General features: G+C 42.7%; 2 protein-coding genes across 3 annotated transcripts in view; both read right to left on the reverse strand.

Annotated features, from left to right (window-relative positions):
• kmt2a (lysine (K)-specific methyltransferase 2A) overlaps positions 1–4,011 on the reverse strand; it is a 37,770-nt gene extending 33,759 nt beyond the window's left edge. For both annotated transcript variants that reach the window (XM_034603449.1, XM_034603446.1), the window contains exon 1: positions 3,705–4,011. In XM_034603449.1, coding sequence (XP_034459340.1) covers positions 3,705–3,950 — 246 coding nt within the window. In that variant the 5' untranslated portion in view covers positions 3,951–4,011. The remainder of the gene's footprint in view (positions 1–3,704) is intronic.
• Positions 4,012–6,590: 2,579 nt separating this feature from the next.
• ube4a (ubiquitination factor E4A (UFD2 homolog, yeast)) lies at positions 6,591–17,410 on the reverse strand. Its single transcript, XM_034604561.1, has 20 exons — positions 17,314–17,410; positions 15,353–15,522; positions 15,060–15,236; positions 14,368–14,480; positions 14,089–14,241; positions 13,827–13,986; positions 13,516–13,718; positions 13,111–13,302; positions 12,672–13,005; positions 12,345–12,471; positions 11,872–12,179; positions 11,458–11,590; positions 11,116–11,306; positions 10,680–10,780; positions 10,113–10,226; positions 9,658–9,832; positions 9,378–9,558; positions 9,029–9,176; positions 8,691–8,848; positions 6,591–8,487 (listed from the first exon to the last, which is right to left on the reverse strand). Exons 2-20 carry the CDS (start codon positions 15,480–15,482, stop codon positions 8,352–8,354), a joined length of 3,234 nt encoding a protein of 1,077 aa, XP_034460452.1. The 5' UTR covers positions 15,483–15,522; positions 17,314–17,410; the 3' UTR covers positions 6,591–8,351.
• Between the last annotated feature and the right edge of the window lie 8 nt (positions 17,411–17,418).

A 17,418-nucleotide genomic window follows, 5' to 3' on the forward strand; every position in this document is an offset into this window, starting at 1 on the left:
TAGGCTGCTTGAATTGAAGTTCTAATCAAAATAAAGACAAAGAAGGCATGCCCACTTCTGAGTGCAATAAGGGACATAAAGTCTGAGGGACACCCCTACCCCCCACACACACACACACACACACACACACACACACACACACACACACACACACACACACACACACACACACACACACACACACACACACACACACACACACACACACACACACACACACACACACACACACACACACACACACAAAGAGTAAGACGACACAATTGTCGCCTTTCTCCCAGTCAGGCAACTCCTAAAGCAGAGGTGAAAGCTCCTTGCCCGCCTGCTGTAGTAGTATAAAGCCATGGATGGGAGGGTCTGTGACTAATTCTCCTCCCAGCGTTGTCCCGTTGGGAGGAGGGGTGTCGCCCCACACCCTTTGATATCCCTGCCTGTGCTCTTTCAGCTGCCTGCACTTTGTGAGAGCTAGAATAAAAGCAGACACAAAGCTTCCTGCTCCAATCCACACGCTGTCTCTGGGATGGGTAAGCGGGTGGGGGGGGGGGGGGGGTTGTCTTCGATTTAAATAGGCCAAACACCTGCTGGACTGAAACCCCTTCCGCTCAAATACACCATTTCTCTCAAATCAGTGAGGCAAAGAGACATTTAGGTTGATACATCTATTCAGCTGCACTTTTGTATGAATGATTAAACATTGATAATAATATGGGGGATGGATAGATGCAGCAGGAGGCATGATATAATGGAGCAAGGACAAAAAGGGAAAATTATGCTAAGCCTGATTAGCTGGACAGTGAGGTTGTGGGGGGTGATAAGATCACACGTTTACAAAAAAAAGTCAACATGGACTAAATTCAGCATCAAAACAAGCAATAAACAATTTGGCCGGATCAGGAAAATGAATTCCCTACACACATAAAGCTAACAAATGCCTTCATTAGGGCAGCAACGGCCGACAAGAACCCTTTTGAGCCACCCCAATAGGCTTAGTGATCCATTCCAAAGTGGCAGCTGTCAGAAGAAAAGTTGCTCTGCCTCTCAGATGGCGTTGTGTGTGTCTGAAGTGGATTTGGGTTTTTCTGCTTGGATGGAGGAAGGAGGGGTGACCAAGTGTCAGGCTGGCACACAGTTCAGGGTCGCCCCGTAAGCTCAGCAGGCTGCAGTGTGACACTGAACAATCCTGCCCCGTTCTGGCCAGACAGGCACTACACTGCTTCTCTATTAAATCCCCACGCTGTGTCCGCATCTTCCACAGGCTTCAGGTGCCAAGGGGGGTTTATTGGTCCAGTCCTGTCTGTACAAGTCCAGACACTGCTATCTTCTCATTCACTGGAGCCAGGGAAGAGGGAATGTATTGTTACATGTAACACCATTCTCTTGAAAGGTTGACGTTACATCTGTTCCTCTAGAGTATCATTAAGCTGTGATTTATAGCACAAATGTACGTCACGACCACAATGCTATCTCCAAAATCTTTATATGATTCAACCTGCAAATTAATTTTAGAGACCAGCCTGTGTCTACACACCCCGATCACTGGTATACTCACAGCTTTCAGTCTTTCAGAAAGGGGGTGGGAAGAGCTCAAAAAGCTATTTGAAAACAAAACTTACATTTCAAGTAAAACGTGTGTTTCTCCAGAAAATTATAAAGCATTGATTTAAAATATATTGCACTGTAAAATCAATTGAGTCATCATGCTTTATGCACATCTTCCATTCTATTTAGGTTTTACAGGGACCTCTTATTCCTCCACACATCCCAAACACTGCTGCACTCTGAACGGCCACATGGACTCATGGTGTTGTAAAACGTATGTTTCTCTAGAATACTGTGAAATAAAGATGTTAATATGATATATGATAATGATATATTTTTCCAATATTCAGCAAAATGTAACTGCAACACTGTGAGGATTTTTTATAATCTCCCAAATATCAGCATTCAAAAATGTATTCAAGATCCATGCATTTTTCAAGTTCAGAATAAAAAATTAAAAAAAACGCAGCTAAACGTCAAAGTAGCGTGTGTGCAAACACTCCTGTACTCCAACCAAATGCGACTGGAAGCAGTGGAGCTGGTGGTAAACATCCCCACACAGCGTGCTCCCACTGCATTGAACGCGTGCTGCTCATCATGGAGAAGGAAGATGGTAGTTCGCTAAGGCGAACACACCCCCACATCACACGGTCCGTCAAGAAGGGGCTCGTTGTTATTGTAGCCAGCCCTGCATGCGCACTGTCACGACCGAGTCTCATTTCTCTGCTGAAACCAAGCTAATCCAGACACCAAACCCCGTCGTTACACTCTTACAAGCACTCCAGCGCCGGCGGGGGGAGCGATTCTGGACGGGTGGCCGTGCACCAGACGTCACCCCCGAGCATTATCAGCCCGATATTATTTTGGTACAAGCTACGTAGTGGCTGTGAGGAGACGGGGAAAACATGTCCCCCTCCCATTTTCCTATGCATCAGCAATAGCCCCAGTGGCTAGCGTGGCGTAATGCGTAGCATGGTAGCTGCCCTAGCACACCACTAAAACCCAGCCATGGAAATTATTTACTTTTGTGTGCGAGCTCCGCCAACTCCGGCTACAAAGCTTTAACCCGATGTGTGCTCGGCCGGAGGAGAACACAGCAGCCTCCCGGGCGAACCTGCAACTTTGACGCCGCTTAACGTCGGCAGGGATAATGGTGTGGTTTTAGCTGTGAGGTGTAGACAGCTAGCCTGCGAGCTAACCCATCAAGCTACGTTAGCCGAGCCTCGCTGGACGGTTGGCACCTCACTGAAAAGAGCGAGCTCCTGAGTTCACGCTGTAAATACTGAGCTGTGACGCTTGTAAGGACCGATTATTAGATAGTAATGAGCAAATCAAGTGAATAACGAGCAGCCCCTTTCACAGAGAAGCTACAGACGGACGCTAAGTTCACGTTAGCTAGTTACAAACCACAATTGTAGACTCTCGCCTCCCTCAAGTTGACATGTCTTGTTTTCAAACACATCACACGCTACCATGAAGGTCCCGGGATGCTACTCTCCGAGCAAACATCCTTATAATAAAACAGACATATTCAAACACTGCTTTACTGTGGAGAAATCATATTAAAGCTAAAACGGGACGAGAACTTTTGCTGTGCGTTAATGTGACATGAATATGAAGGCTTCACGTCAAGCTAATGTCAAGGAGCTAACTAGTAAACCAGTTACAACGGCTTAGCTACACACAGCACAGACAGTCAGTGGGTGTACCGGTGTCTGTGCTGTGTGGTAACCGTGCTGTGGGCTGTGATTGCCGGGAAAACACCAGGGTTTCTCCACAATGTTTTGGTTCGGTTAGCAGACTGATGCTAGCAGCTGCTCATCCAAACTGAGTGGATGTAGCATGTCCCCCCCCCCCCCTCACTCCACCGAGGAGGAAACTTTCTCTCAGGTAGAACCGCTGAGAACCTAAATGTGAGAACCCGCCGGTGCCTGAAGTTAACACGGTGACACGTTACCGGGGAGTTTAAGGCCACAACAAGCAACTCAAAGTTAACTGCATCCTGGGCAATGACAAGTTTGCTCCCAGCCCCACTGAGGGAGAGATGGTCAGAGAGTAACCGTTAGCTCCTGGTCTGTGAGAAGCAGCTCTCCGGGGGGACCGAGCCCAGCAGCGGTCCCACCCGACGCTCCGCCGGCTCTGCTCCCGCCCCGTCCCGTGCTTACCTCCCCGCTGCTCGAGTCGCTCGATTCCCCCAAAACATCCCGAAATTTCTGCAGGTTGCTCCCGATGACCGAAGAGACCTGTAGTGCAGCATCAAACCCGGGTCCGAGCCCAGCTGCGTTGGGGTGGCCTCCCGAGACACTCCGCAGAGAGGCAGTAACCCTGATTCGGCCCGCTCTCCTCCCGGTACCGGAGTTGCTGCTCCCTCCGGGCCGAGCGGGGAACCGCCACCGACAGCTGTGCGCCATTTTACACTCTCTGCCTGTCTGCCCTGCGCTCACAGATACATCGGTGGGCGGAACCCTAACCCAGCACTCACATAAACAACCTCCGCCACAGCGCTCCGCTCTCACTGGCCGACACGTCGTTATCCATGTTGCGGGGCGGCACCCAAGAAACCCCGACAATGCATTTCCTCAGCGGCCTCATTCAGACTCTGCATGGCTGATTCCAAATCAGGTTCAGGGGCTTTGCCCGGGAAAGGAGCTCCGCACTTGAATCAGTAGAAAGGACCAGGCCGTTGTTCCCGGTGCAGTTTGAACAACAAGGAAAGTGATGTGTTTTTTTAATAAGTGGCAGTCAAAGTGTAAGATGATACAAGACCAAGTAGAACTGGAAAGGCAGGGCAGTGAATACCTGTTAAAGCAGGGGCGCAGCAAGGAAATCTGAAGCCTATGATTCTCTGGTGCCCCCTGCAACACAACCCACTCTATCCACTTTGTGTCCGAAATTAGCCACTCATTCACTATTTCCTACTTCAATAACTATAGCTATATACAGCACTATATGTAGTGAGCTCATCGGGGAAAATGAAAAAAAAGCTTCCTGACTCTAATGATGTCATTTTCGCAGGATTTTGACGTTAAACCACAACAACGTCGGCCGGTGGAAAAATCCCACAGTAAATTGTAAATGTTTATTTTACACTGAGTATTTATGGTAAGTCAGGTATATCGGTAGGTATAGGTCAGTGTGTACAATTTAGTGACATCTAGTGGTGAAGTTGCATGTTGCAGCGGAATTCCCCTCACCTCACCCTCCCCTTCCAAACATGAGAGAGAACCTGTGGTAGCCTTCAGTTGTCATAAAAACTCAAAAGGTGTTTAGTTTGTCCAGCCTGGGCTACTGTAAAAAACATGGCGGCCTCCGTAGAGAGGACCCACTCTGATGTAAATATAAAAGGGTAAAGAATACACAATTCATACAATTTAGATTATTACACACTAGTTAAAACATCACTAGGATTATTTTGAATTCAATGTATTCTGCCAATAAATCCCTTTCACCTAAAACCTACACACTGAACCTTTAAGGTAAAAAAAAAAACATGTTGAATGATCATCTTTAAATGTAGAAATAAACGTGTTTCCCTCACTTTGTGCTGTGATGCGCTGCTCTGCTTCTATTTACATTTGTATGGCAGGTCGGTCTGATCCTGCTGCTCTCACTCCTCTTGTCTCTCCGCCACGAGTGCAATCCATGATGGTATATATTGCTCGGTTAGTGACAATCGGTTGTATACTACTTTTCATGATGCATTGTGGGAAACAATGAGTGCACTGTATAGGTATAAGAAACTTCAAATTGGCGAACTCACTATAAAGTGCAGTATATAGTGATTAGTAAGTGATTTGAGACATCTTTTATCTTGAAAGGTTTTCTTTAAAAAGCTGCTGTGGAAACACGTGGTGCAGATATGAGTTTAACTCCACAAATGGTCTTCTTGAAATACAACTTCTCAAAATAACAGAGAAAAAGTCTGTATCCAGCAGGTTCTCCCATCAGGGTCTGATGCAGGAGATCCTTCACAAAGTCCTCCATCTACAGTTCGGAGAATCCATACCAAAATACTCTCATCAGTGATATTAAGAATTTAATAGCATTAATGCAAACAAATTATCCTGTATTTATCTTAATATCAAATCAAAGTAGTGAAACTGAAAAAATTGTCAACATGTCATCTTTCAAGAGGGTGATGCATACTCCCTTCTCCTGTCTGGAGTATATAATTAAGTAATAAAGAAAAAGTTATAGAGGGAAATGCTTTGGCAGGTTTCTTAGTTGTAATTAAAACTTATTGCGCCATTGTCAGTGATAATGATACATAAAAGCTTATTATTATTATTGTTATTAATTAAAAATAATAATAAAATAAGTCTTCCATTAAAGTTGATGTCCCTAATGTAGCATGTAACACTTTAAGAACTTCAAGGTTCTTTAATATTAAACTTTATACAGAATCATATGTAGTTTGTTTGTACATAACACTAATTGTCAGCAACTGAGATTTATATTCAGATACTTTGTATACTTCAGATACAAACTGGGAAAGCGAAGAAAATTTTAATTTTTTCTCAGCTGAACATACCTACATTTTTATTCAATGTTTGTCAACTAAAAACTATTGTCTGTTTTAAAACCCAAACTAAACAACTCAATTACTGCTAAGTAATAACTAGAATACCAGAACCTTTGAGAATCTGGCATTATAATGTCTCCCTTTAAAATGTTAGTGCACAGTAGGCACAATGTAAAAACTAATGGACCAAAAAGTTGAAAAACCACAAAACAGATGGAAAAGAGCTACACAAAAACGTGAGACAAAGTTGAGTTATCAAAGAAATAGTAAAATATTTCAACATTCATATTATCTTTAACATCAAATATTTATCTCCACCTTTTTCTAAATCAATGTATCAAATATTGATAACGGGTGAATAATCTACCTTTACGTCGTGTACCTCTAAACATGTCTTTTGAGGTCCTCCTTTTCTGCTTGTTATCAATTTCATAGTTGATATCACGAACAAAAATACAAATTTTCTAAGTATATTTCAATGTATTTAAATCAATCATATTTCTGAAAGAGAACATCACAGTGTCTTATATAACGCACATTAGTTTTTATTTTTTTAATCATACTGTACAATCAAAATAAACAATTTATGATCACAATTAAAACAAAAATATTGCATTATAATTTAACCCACGTAATCCTTCAGGTGGTAGATATTCAACATACAGTATGAGGGCATGCCAGCGAATACAGCTTCGTGTACATCTATCACAGTTTCCCATTTTATACAACCACACTTAAACTTGAATTAAAACCCTTTTAATTGAAAAAGCTTCTCAAAAACAAGTTATCTTCTCTGATTTATGTTCATTTTCTACCTCCGCTCCCCATATGCCTCTCTGAATCAAACTCGGACAAATTATGTCTCTTTAAAGTATGAAACAATTCAGATCCTCCTTCGCTTACACTTACTGCAAGGCTCTTGGTTTTAGGCACCAGTTCTATTGATCAGCTGTTTGCCCACTCGCTAATTCACTATGCATTCACACAACGAAAACTCGGTTCAGCATCACTTAAAACCCGGTGATGTTAATTCGAAGGATGACAATGACCGCCAGTCAAAAATATTTGAACCCTATATTCTTGCTTTTTTGGTCCAATGTCAAGAAATATGGCTAATGGCAAGACCTTAAAAAATGAATTTGAGCAGATGGTGGAGAAAATATTGTGATTTTTGATCTTAATAAAAAAAGTAATAAGATCTGATTTAGGAAATATCCACCTGAGAAGCCACTCAGCTCAGTCAAAATAGGGACGAGACAAATCAGCAAATGTTTAGAGAACAGATTTGCAGTGTTAGATGTTGTGAATATAAAATTAGGTGGGTTTTTTTGCGGTTGCTTGGCTCATTTTTCACCTCAGATTCATGCAGTCTGATTTGGGTGAATAGTTAAGTGGAAATTCAGTAAAAATTCCAGTTCAATTACATAGTGGTATTCAGTGCATAATTATTAGTTAACCACAGTCCACATTAATGTCAGCGTGATCTAGAAGCATTTTTCATACTCAAACCTGCTGTGCTAAAATATGTTATCCTCTCACTATTATCCAACAGCAAATTAAAGCCTTTACTCTTTCAAATAAGGAAACTTTTTTTTAGTTTATAGTTTATTTTCCAATAAATTATGTCCCACAGTATTCAGTTATATTTTTACTTACTTTACTTAAATTTGAGTGACTAATTCTATTTACATTGCTGCTTCAGATTAAACCAAAACTGCTAAAATATAGGGTGTTCAAAACCTTTGAAAGGCAGTGTATTCTTCATGAAGGTGAAATCAAGGTTAAATCATATATGACTCCATCCATCTTCTGCCTCATGAGTTCCCAAAAATACTCACCTTGCAGTATAAAACCTTGTTTTGGCCAGCTGCTCAGCCAGGAGTTCATTCAGTACATTCAACAAGATCTGTTGAATCTGATACTTCTGGCCACAGCTCTGACTGTAATAATAACTAATCAATACACAGTGTTCAGGAGGGAAAGGAACCAGAGGTGATATCACCCCAACTAATGTTTGGAGTCAATGGAGTCAGCTGCTGTGCATGGATTTTGAAGTTGCCACCAGCTGGTGCGCTACAGTTTGTCTGGACTGTTGTCACAGAGAGGATCCAGTGAGGATGAAGGCTGCATGAAAAGCCTAATGCAACATTAGTCGGATTTGAGGATTCAGAAGAACTCCACAGAGGAGAGCACACCGTGGATTAGCCAAGAAAGCAGAGGAGCACATGAGATGTGGGCCAGGAAAGAAAGGAAGGATTCAGTCATTGTTTGTCACAGCGAGGGATCACAGCTAGCCACTGGGTCCCAGCTGCAAGCTCTCCTGCTTATGCCTATCCAGCCACTGTAAAATCTGCTGTTTGAGGTCCTCGTTTGGCCTGATCTGGTCCATGGTGAGAGGACTGCGGTTGAAAGGGTCCGTCTGGTCACTGCAAGGAGGACATAAGCAATGAATTACTCATTTGACTCCTGCACACCAAGCTTTTATTCTGTCATTATGCTCCCAAGTTTGAGTTCTGATTCTAAAGTCATCCCAGTTAATCGGATTACAATGAAGACATAGATATATAAGTGCTCACCAGATGTAATTCTACTTTAAGTGAATTTCTGGGCATTGTAGGAAGTAACTTACCTAAGGAGATGCCTTGCTATAGTTGTGCGATCAACTGTTACGTTGGATGAGGGGAGAAGCACAGGATCCAGCATCAGAGTGGACATGATGGGGTCCAAGAACTCATCTGGAGCATCTGCATATGTCTCCTCTTCCTGCTGCTGCCTATCTGCATGGGACTAAAACAGAGATGCAATGACAAATCATTTTTTTTAAATCAACACCTTGCGGTTGTACAAAATTAATGAGTTTTCTACTATATCAATATTTATCAGTCATCAGTAGAGATTCAAAGGACAAATATTTGTAAAAGATAAAAACGTGCTCTTCTTATCAACATTTTCCAAATCAAATCTTACCTTTATTTTATCAGCAAGAACTCCAAAACCAACAATCATGTCACCAGGTTTGTTGATCTTCTTCAGTACCCTAACAGTCTGTGAAAAGAGGATAGGAGAGTACGACCGGCCGTCCTTTGGGACTGTAACACAGAAATTCTCCTCATCCCTGCCAAGGACAAAAACTTTTTTTTTTAATTAGGGATCACGACAGAGTTTGTTCTGTAGCATGTAGTCAGCAATGTGCCACTGTATTTCTCTTACAGATAATGTAGCACCAAACAAATATACAAGGAATAGACTATAAACATTTTATTTTCTGTTTCACATGTGTATTCACTTTGTAAATGTGGTGTGTGTGACAACATACCCCAGGTTCAGGTAGATGGTGCAGATATCAGAAACAAGCTGCTGGGGCTTGAAGTCGAACTCACTGAAGTCCTTGACTTTAAGGGCGCCCATCTTAGGACCCACCAGGTGCTGCAGGAAGTAGTTCAGCATTGAGATGATCCTCTCAGCCAGGAAGGGGTGCACAAAGATCCCCTTGATATCTGGAGAGGGAATCAGAAAAAAGGAAAACAAACGTTGATGGATAAAGATAATGATTCATCAATACACAGAGTCACATATAAAAATCTTTTCTGCCTTACCTGAGGTGAGAAAGGCCAGTGTGCCGATGGTCTCATTAGACATGATGTTGTGGAAGCGTCCCAGCTGTCCAAACATCTGCAGGCTCGACTCTTTCTCTCTTCGGGCATCGGCTGCCAGGCCTTCCCACTCCCCTCGATCCCGCTCCAGCTGCAGAACTTTGATTTTACTCAGGTACTGTGAGAAAAGAATTACAGTTATTAAGATCATGAAAAAAGTGAAAGAGAGTAAAAGTCTTCGTAGATGATAAATAAGCTATTGCTAAGGATAGGATAAGGATTGACACTAACTTTTTTATATTTCCATATTGCTTCAAAAGGACAAAATCTGTGCATGACTGGGAGCAGTTTTTTGAGATTGCTGCTAATGTGAAACTAGCGTTTACCACCAACGAAATAATTAGGAGCACCTCTACAGACAAAAACAGGTGAATATGCAGTGAGCCTTGTGAACTCACCTGAATAGCCTCATCTAGCAGGAAGATGGCATCATTCATCAGTAAGTTGAGATACCTGAGGAACAGAGGGGGGTTCATGGCCTCCAGGTTCACAGATGCATAGTCGGCCAAGTGCTGAAACGAGAGATATTACATAAAATGAAGAGCACATGATGGGATCAATGTTCTTTCATATAAATTCTGTTACATTTCACAGTCCCTATTATGAGTGTACACCTTTTGACTTTCCATGTCCTTAACTACTCCTCTCACACCTGAACACTATTTGGCTGAGAAATGGTAATAGTGTCTAATACTAATACTGTAATCATAATAATACATACAGTATGTTTATGGAACCTATTAATAAGCCATTAGTGGTGAGTGAATTGAGAGAATGTCCTTGATACAAAGGTATTCGAGGAGTTTACAGTGTCTCACTATTGGAACAGCAAACAATAATATTCTGGCAGCCACCGACTGGAAGTCACACAGAAACAGAATCAAACCTATGAACTTCTTGTCATAAAGACATATCACCATCTAAAACTTCTAAACAGGCCGTCAAAAACACTGATACCTCATTACCTTGATGCTCTCTCTGTAGCTATCTTTGCTCCACATGTACTTGAGGATGGGATACATGGGCCTTCTGTAGTTGAATTTCTGTTCAAACTGATGAGGATCCCCTGAAATAGAGTGAGGAAAGGTAAATAAAATCAACATGCTTCATTGATGCCTTCTATTTGTTGTCACTTAACCCAGCTCCTCTCCTTATCTTGTTCTGTAGAACACACACACAGGTGTGCACACAACCTCTGTCAGTCTTCGCAATAATACCATTATTGCCTTGAGGCAGATTATTTGGACTCTTTTCAAGTGTGCACACTTGTAACAGCTTCTGTTCAATCTATGGATGTAAGTATGACTTTATGATCTTCATGACTTTTCCAAGTTCAGTGGCATCTCCATCCACAGCTAACACTAGCTAGCCAAAAACCTGTGAGGAATACAACTGATTCACCTGTGAATTCAATGTCTACAAACACACTGATGAGGGCCTCGGCCAGCTGAGGTGCATATTTGTAGGAAGAGAAGACTCTCTCTCGCTGGAACAGGATTGGCTGAGCAGCACCAGTAGTCACAGGCTCCATGTGTGGCATCACCGCCTCTAAGACCTCCGCAAGCTTGGCTCTTAAGTGTGGGTTCTTCATCCTGTTGGAGGAAGAGGACAAAAGGGATTTGAGCATTATCTGAACATTTTATTAGGATGAGGAACTAGATGAGCTTCCTTCATCCTTTCAGTTCAACAGACAACTGTTTACAATCGCAGTCATGATTTTGTTATGTAAGAGAAAAAACATACCTCTCCACATTACCCATGAAGACGGTGATGAAGTTGAGAATCTGCTCCAGACTTTCTGCAGAAGTTTCCAAAACATCGTCTGCAAACCGCCGCAGAAAGATGAAAAAATCTCCCATGTTTTCTGCAAAAAACTCTGACAAACATACAAAGATGCACTTTAGCCATGACTGTCATGTTAAGGAGTGTTGAGCATTGGTATCAGTTAGAGATTTAAATAGCAGGACCAAAACTATTTGAACTTGGTTTTAGATGACCTGAGACAGTGACCTGTGGTATTGTGGCTATGAATTAAAACAAAGTGAAAAGTGAAAGAGAAAATTCCAGAGAAACTCCTCTGAACTCATTGGGTCGCTCGACAAAGCAAAAAGGTATTTTTCTATGAACTTGTATTGTGCAGTGAATGATCTGACCTACCTGGTACGTAGCAGAGCACAGTATTCTGCAGCAGGGGCAGGGGGAAACTGAGTGCTACATGTTCAGGCCCCTGGTTTCCCATTCCAAGCTGAACCAGCAGAGCAGCGGTGGAAGCTTGGAGGTTAAGGCAGCATTGCAGCATAGCAGGCTGCGTAGTGGCAGCTTTGGTTGACAGATACACAATCATCAGACGCTCAAACTGCTCAAGGAGCTGCTCCGACATCGGGTTGCCACTCCGCTGGGCCTCCTGCCACGTCACCTGGAGCCGGTGGAGAGACTGGTTCATCTTCACCATCTGCTCATGGAGTCTGCTCACGGACATTGTGCATGGACATTAACAGAGCAAGACAAAGAGGGTTAATGCTGAAATATGGTGAAAATATGAGAAAAATACAGCTTCACTTTAAAGGCTTTAGCTGAGATAAGTCTAAATTTGCTATTTTAACTTGATAGAAGAAGATGTTGCTATGTACCTGTGGAATCCTAGATGCTGTGTGAGTTGTGTGAGGATGAGGTTTTCAGTCAGCAGGCTGTAGGACTGTGCAGACTCCACCGGCTGTTGAGGGGGCAGAGGGACCAGACAGGTTTCCTTGTCGAGACCTGAAATGAACGATCATTTAGTTGTACTCTTTGAAAACCTTAAGCCTTTAAAAAGGTGTGGTAAAACATTTCTATAAACCTACTTGTAAAAGCAAATCAAAAAACCATAGCTACTGTATGATAGAACAAAAATAACAAAATAATAGCATTTAAAATGATTACAGGAAAAGTGTTATTGACAATCATTCACATATATTCACCTTTTGCGTGCACATTGCGATTGCGCCTCTCTTCTTCGCTCAGCTCTTTGAGGCCGCAGTAGGTGGGGTTGAAGGTGAGCAGTTTGGGCGAACGAGGCCTGCAGAAAGGCTGGCACAGCTTCAGAAGGGCAGCACCCAGGTTTAAAAAGAATGCATCTGAAGCATACATCTGGAAGAAGATCTCTGGCATCTGATTGGCCCAGATCTTTGCCCGTCCAGCGTTAGCCTGCAGACAGTTGCCCAGCCACGAGAGCAGAAGGTGACGCGTCTCACCAGATCTCTGGAGCAAGTTTTTCAAGATTTGGTGCAGCTTGTCTTGAAACTGGCCCATAAACTGTAACATAAGAACAGCAAAGACAATCAGCACAGATGTGTTTGTAGTTTAAAGACAATATTGTAGTTTTGCAGCAAAAATGCTGATTCAAATCATTCCGTGGACCTGGTGAATGTTGGCCTCCTGGACCTTTGTCTCCTGGGCACTGGAGCGGGAGGGGTTCAGGAAATAGCCATGTCCCTCCACCACACCTGGGGTTCTTAACAAGCAGGAGATACTCAGCACTGTCCCCAATAGGCTCTTCTGGTACTGCAAACCATTGGCTGGGTCTTTGGGCTGAATGTATTCCATCAGTACCTGAGAAAACAAAAAAAAAGAGTCACTTTTGGAATATTTGAAAAGATAGGGGTCCGACATAACAATTATTAGGTAACACTGTCACATGTTATGGTATTTCAGTCTATTATTGTATGTTACATGATTAGAAGTAAGCAGGAAAATTATCCGTTATTGTCAAAAGGTAGATTACAATGACATTTGCAGATATAATGTCTCTGTGTGTCCTCTAACCTTAGCAATATCTTTATGGTGGCTGAAGTACAGGAGAACATCCAAGTAGGAGTAGAGGAGAGGCTGACAGAGGTCCATGTCTTTGATGCGTCCATGGAAGATATCAAACACTGGTACTATCACCTCCTCGAAGGTACGCACCTCCTGGTCAGAGAGCAGGCCGGCAGTTACCTCCTCCACAAACTCAACCACCTCTTCTGACTCTGAAACACAACGATTTTTTAAGTGGAGAAAATGCCAAGACAAGGGTAAAAGGAAGGGAGGAAAAAAGGCAACACATGAAAGGAAACTATCAACAACACTAAACCTACGGGCTCCGTTGAAACCTTCCAGCAGCAGGTCAAAGAGCTGCTCGTAGATATTCTGGCTGATGTAGATCTCTGGGGTGAGCAGAACTGTCCGTGTGTTAGAAACCGTCAGATTCTTACAACGAACAGCAAACGACAGTAACTTCTCTGGTACCTTCGTCACCTGGGGGACAGATATCGAGAAAGTTTCCAACTATCAAGATTAGTCTAAAAACAGCTGAGTATTTAAATGTCACATATACAGTGATATAGAAAAATCGTGCACCTCTTCTTTGGCTCTCTGGTAACAAGCAAAAAGGTAAGGGATGGCACATTTCTCTCCAGCGTCGCGGTCCGCAGATAGATTCACAGCACTGCATGATGTCATGTAGATGAGGTGGTTTCCTGGCTCTAGCAGCAGCAGGCGGTTAAACAGAGCCTGAGGAACAGAGGGAAACATCACAGATACAAATCAGACCGTGTAACATGTTTATTGAGAGGAGAGAAACAAGACGTGGCAACTAACTAAAGTGTGGTGTTGTAAAACACGTTGTTGACATCTGACCTGCTCTATGTTGTCCATGTCCAGCCAGTCCTGTCCATCCAGATCTGCAGCCATCTCCTCCAGGTACACACAACGAGGGGGGATCCCATTACCTCCTCTCAGACTGGGATCACCTGGGGTTGAATATAGAATAAGAGTTTATAAAATAAAGTCTGCTTGTATGTAATATTATACGTAACATCCCATGAAGCTTAAACCAGACCAATCATGAATACTGGAAATAAATCAAAAGCCCAATATAGAATAAAATAAACACAGGGGGATTAAATGCACAGCATGTGTTTACTCTGGTATATTTGAGAGTGAGGTGGAAGAGGAATTCATTGAAATGGCTCCCTGTGAAACCCGAGGGGCTTTTAGTCTGCATTTCCTGAAAATCATGATTCATTCTTAAACAGTCACAGCGCTGGAGAGATGTAACCGTCTCACTGGGAGACCTCACAGTGTGTGAGGGCTTTGTTCTGTCTTAAAAGGTGGTGAGTCATCCGTTATTTACTGGAAACTTCTAAATTGATTTTCAAGAACAGCAACATCCACCGACACCACCGAACAAAACATACTATGCTACTATTTGCAACCAACGTTTTTAGACAGCTATAACTATGAGTGTTCACAGTCAAAAACCAAAATAAAGGGTAGCTTGTACCCTCCCGAATGAGTTAGTACCCAATAATTTTTCTCCTTTTACTTACTGTTGTCCAGAGTGATGAGAAATATGCGCTGGATCATGTGATTGACATTGAGCTGCTCACACAGCTCCTGTCGGGAGCGGAATGAGCGACTGATCTCTGCCACAGAGTCGTCATTTTCATCAACGCTGTCTGACACAGAGTTTTCTGAGTCCGATTGGCTCTCCCCGGAGTCCTCCACTGTGACACCAGATACAGGGTTTAAGTGTGAAACCATGTGGATTTACTTGAGTTAGATGTTAGTATGACCTGAACTGACTCGAAATAAAAGCAGAGGATCAGATAACTCTTCTTACGTGGTGGTTCAGCCGACTGCTGTTCCGGTTTCTGGCCTGATGCAAACTGTTTAGCATCAGCCAGTGAGCTGAAGAGGGCAGCGAAGGGGTTGCAGGAGATGTTCTGGTTGTTGTTGCCCTGGTCAGTCATCTCACTGGGGCTCAACACTCACTCCATCCAAGATCCCAGCCTGAGGGAGCAATTCAGACATGACAAATAAGTGGCATAGGAGCAGGACTTGTAATAACCAGGTAAGGGATTAGTGAGCCTGTGCAGCATATTACCACATATAGATGAAATTATAATTTCCATCAGAGTCTAATTATTATCAACACCACCATTGACTGTATACAGTCTATGATTACAAGCTCAACCTTACAATTAAATGTGATCTTTAACAGCTTACTTTCATTTATTATCATCACTTCATTTAGATTAACTGGAATTTTTTGTCTCCAGACAACCGTGAAGCGTTGTTTATCCCTCTTAATCAAATTTTGATTATACTTTAAATCAGAACGCATCATAATAAATGTCATTCTCCGTCTCTTTTGTAGGGTGACAGTTTAAAGTCAACGTCACAATGAAGACGTGCCAATGGGTGAATAGCGCATGTTCCTCTTCCGTTTTTGATGTTTTACAGTAGCTATAGTATCATTCATGTTGCCTTAGTACTGGTTCATCCCTCCTCACTGTCTGGATACTACAATCATTTACTCAGTCCAATATTGTCATAAAACAATAAATATCATAAAAGCATTATTCTGCCCACTCCCCCACCTCCGCACTCTGGTGTACTTTTTACACCAGTCTGTAACAGAAGTGACAATTCCTGTATTGACAGCTGGTTCAGCCAGTTTGTCTACTGTCTCCAAAATGCTGATGAATACAGAGATGCACAAGAATGTGGCTCATCTTCCTTGATTGGTTACTATTCTTATCCAGATTACATACAAGAGATCATGATGATTGTTGGATGCAGCAGATTAAACACTAGTTGATACATATTAATACTAAAACTTAAATGCAGGAGATCTGGTAAATACTTTTCCATTATGTTGTTTGAATAAAAACTCATGTCAGTTTTTTCAGAACAACACGTCTCTGTTTTCTCTTACACAAGATTGGGATGGAGGGCCCTTCACTGTTGGTGTTGCACTCGAAGAGGTGCAACTTTGCAATTAAGACAAATGAAAAAGAACTTGAGGGCCTTTGGTCAGTTTGTAATCCAGTGTTGGGTAATTCATCACATCTGCAGTTGTACATTTTGATAAGGACTTTCTAAATGGATTTGGGGTCAGAGGTCCTGCAGCATTATTAGAAGATAAGAGGTCAAACAGACCCGAAAAGAGAGGGGGTCTCCATGTGCTCATGCTGCAGAAGGATTTCCCACAACCTGGAAGTTTTCCGAATTAAAGGCTTATTACTAATTTGTAAAGCATAAATGAATGGCACGATAAAACAGTTATTTAGGGATTATAACCCTTTGCTGCTGCCTCATCAGACAGTGGCACTGAAACCGGTTCTGACGGGACTACAAAGCCTCTGTCATGACAATCAGACCCAGCCAAGCTGATCCTCATGCCCACAGTTTGACACCGAGCTGTGGACTCAGTCACCACACTGACGGTCTGTACCGGTCACCGGACGTCTGCTCGGTGCTTTAGCTTCACGTTGCAGCAGCGTGTCCCGGTTAATCACAAGTTCAACACCTCACACCGATAATACACGTCCCTCTCCGGGCCTGGCTCCCTGACGACCCTCCATTACCCTGCATCACAGGTGCCACTTCACATTTGAAGTGCTTCAATGCCCAGCTTTAGCCTCGTGACGCTAGTTAGCTGACGAGCTAGCTAGCTAGCTAAGCTGTCATGGGGTCAACCACGGCTCCATTTCAGCATCGATTTAACAAACTGTTACATTGATTTCATCTACGACCAGTTTACACAACGAATAGAAACGATACAGAGTGATGTCGTACCTGTTTGACGGGAAGAGGTGTGTGTTTGTGGTTTAAACAAATGGATCCTACGAAACCAGAGGGAGTTCCTTAGTAAACAGAAATCATCTACGTCATCAAACTGAG

The sequence above is a fragment of the Hippoglossus hippoglossus genome, chromosome 13, assembly GCF_009819705.1.
Source record: "Hippoglossus hippoglossus isolate fHipHip1 chromosome 13, fHipHip1.pri, whole genome shotgun sequence".
Lineage (NCBI taxonomy): Eukaryota > Metazoa > Chordata > Actinopteri > Pleuronectiformes > Pleuronectidae > Hippoglossus > Hippoglossus hippoglossus.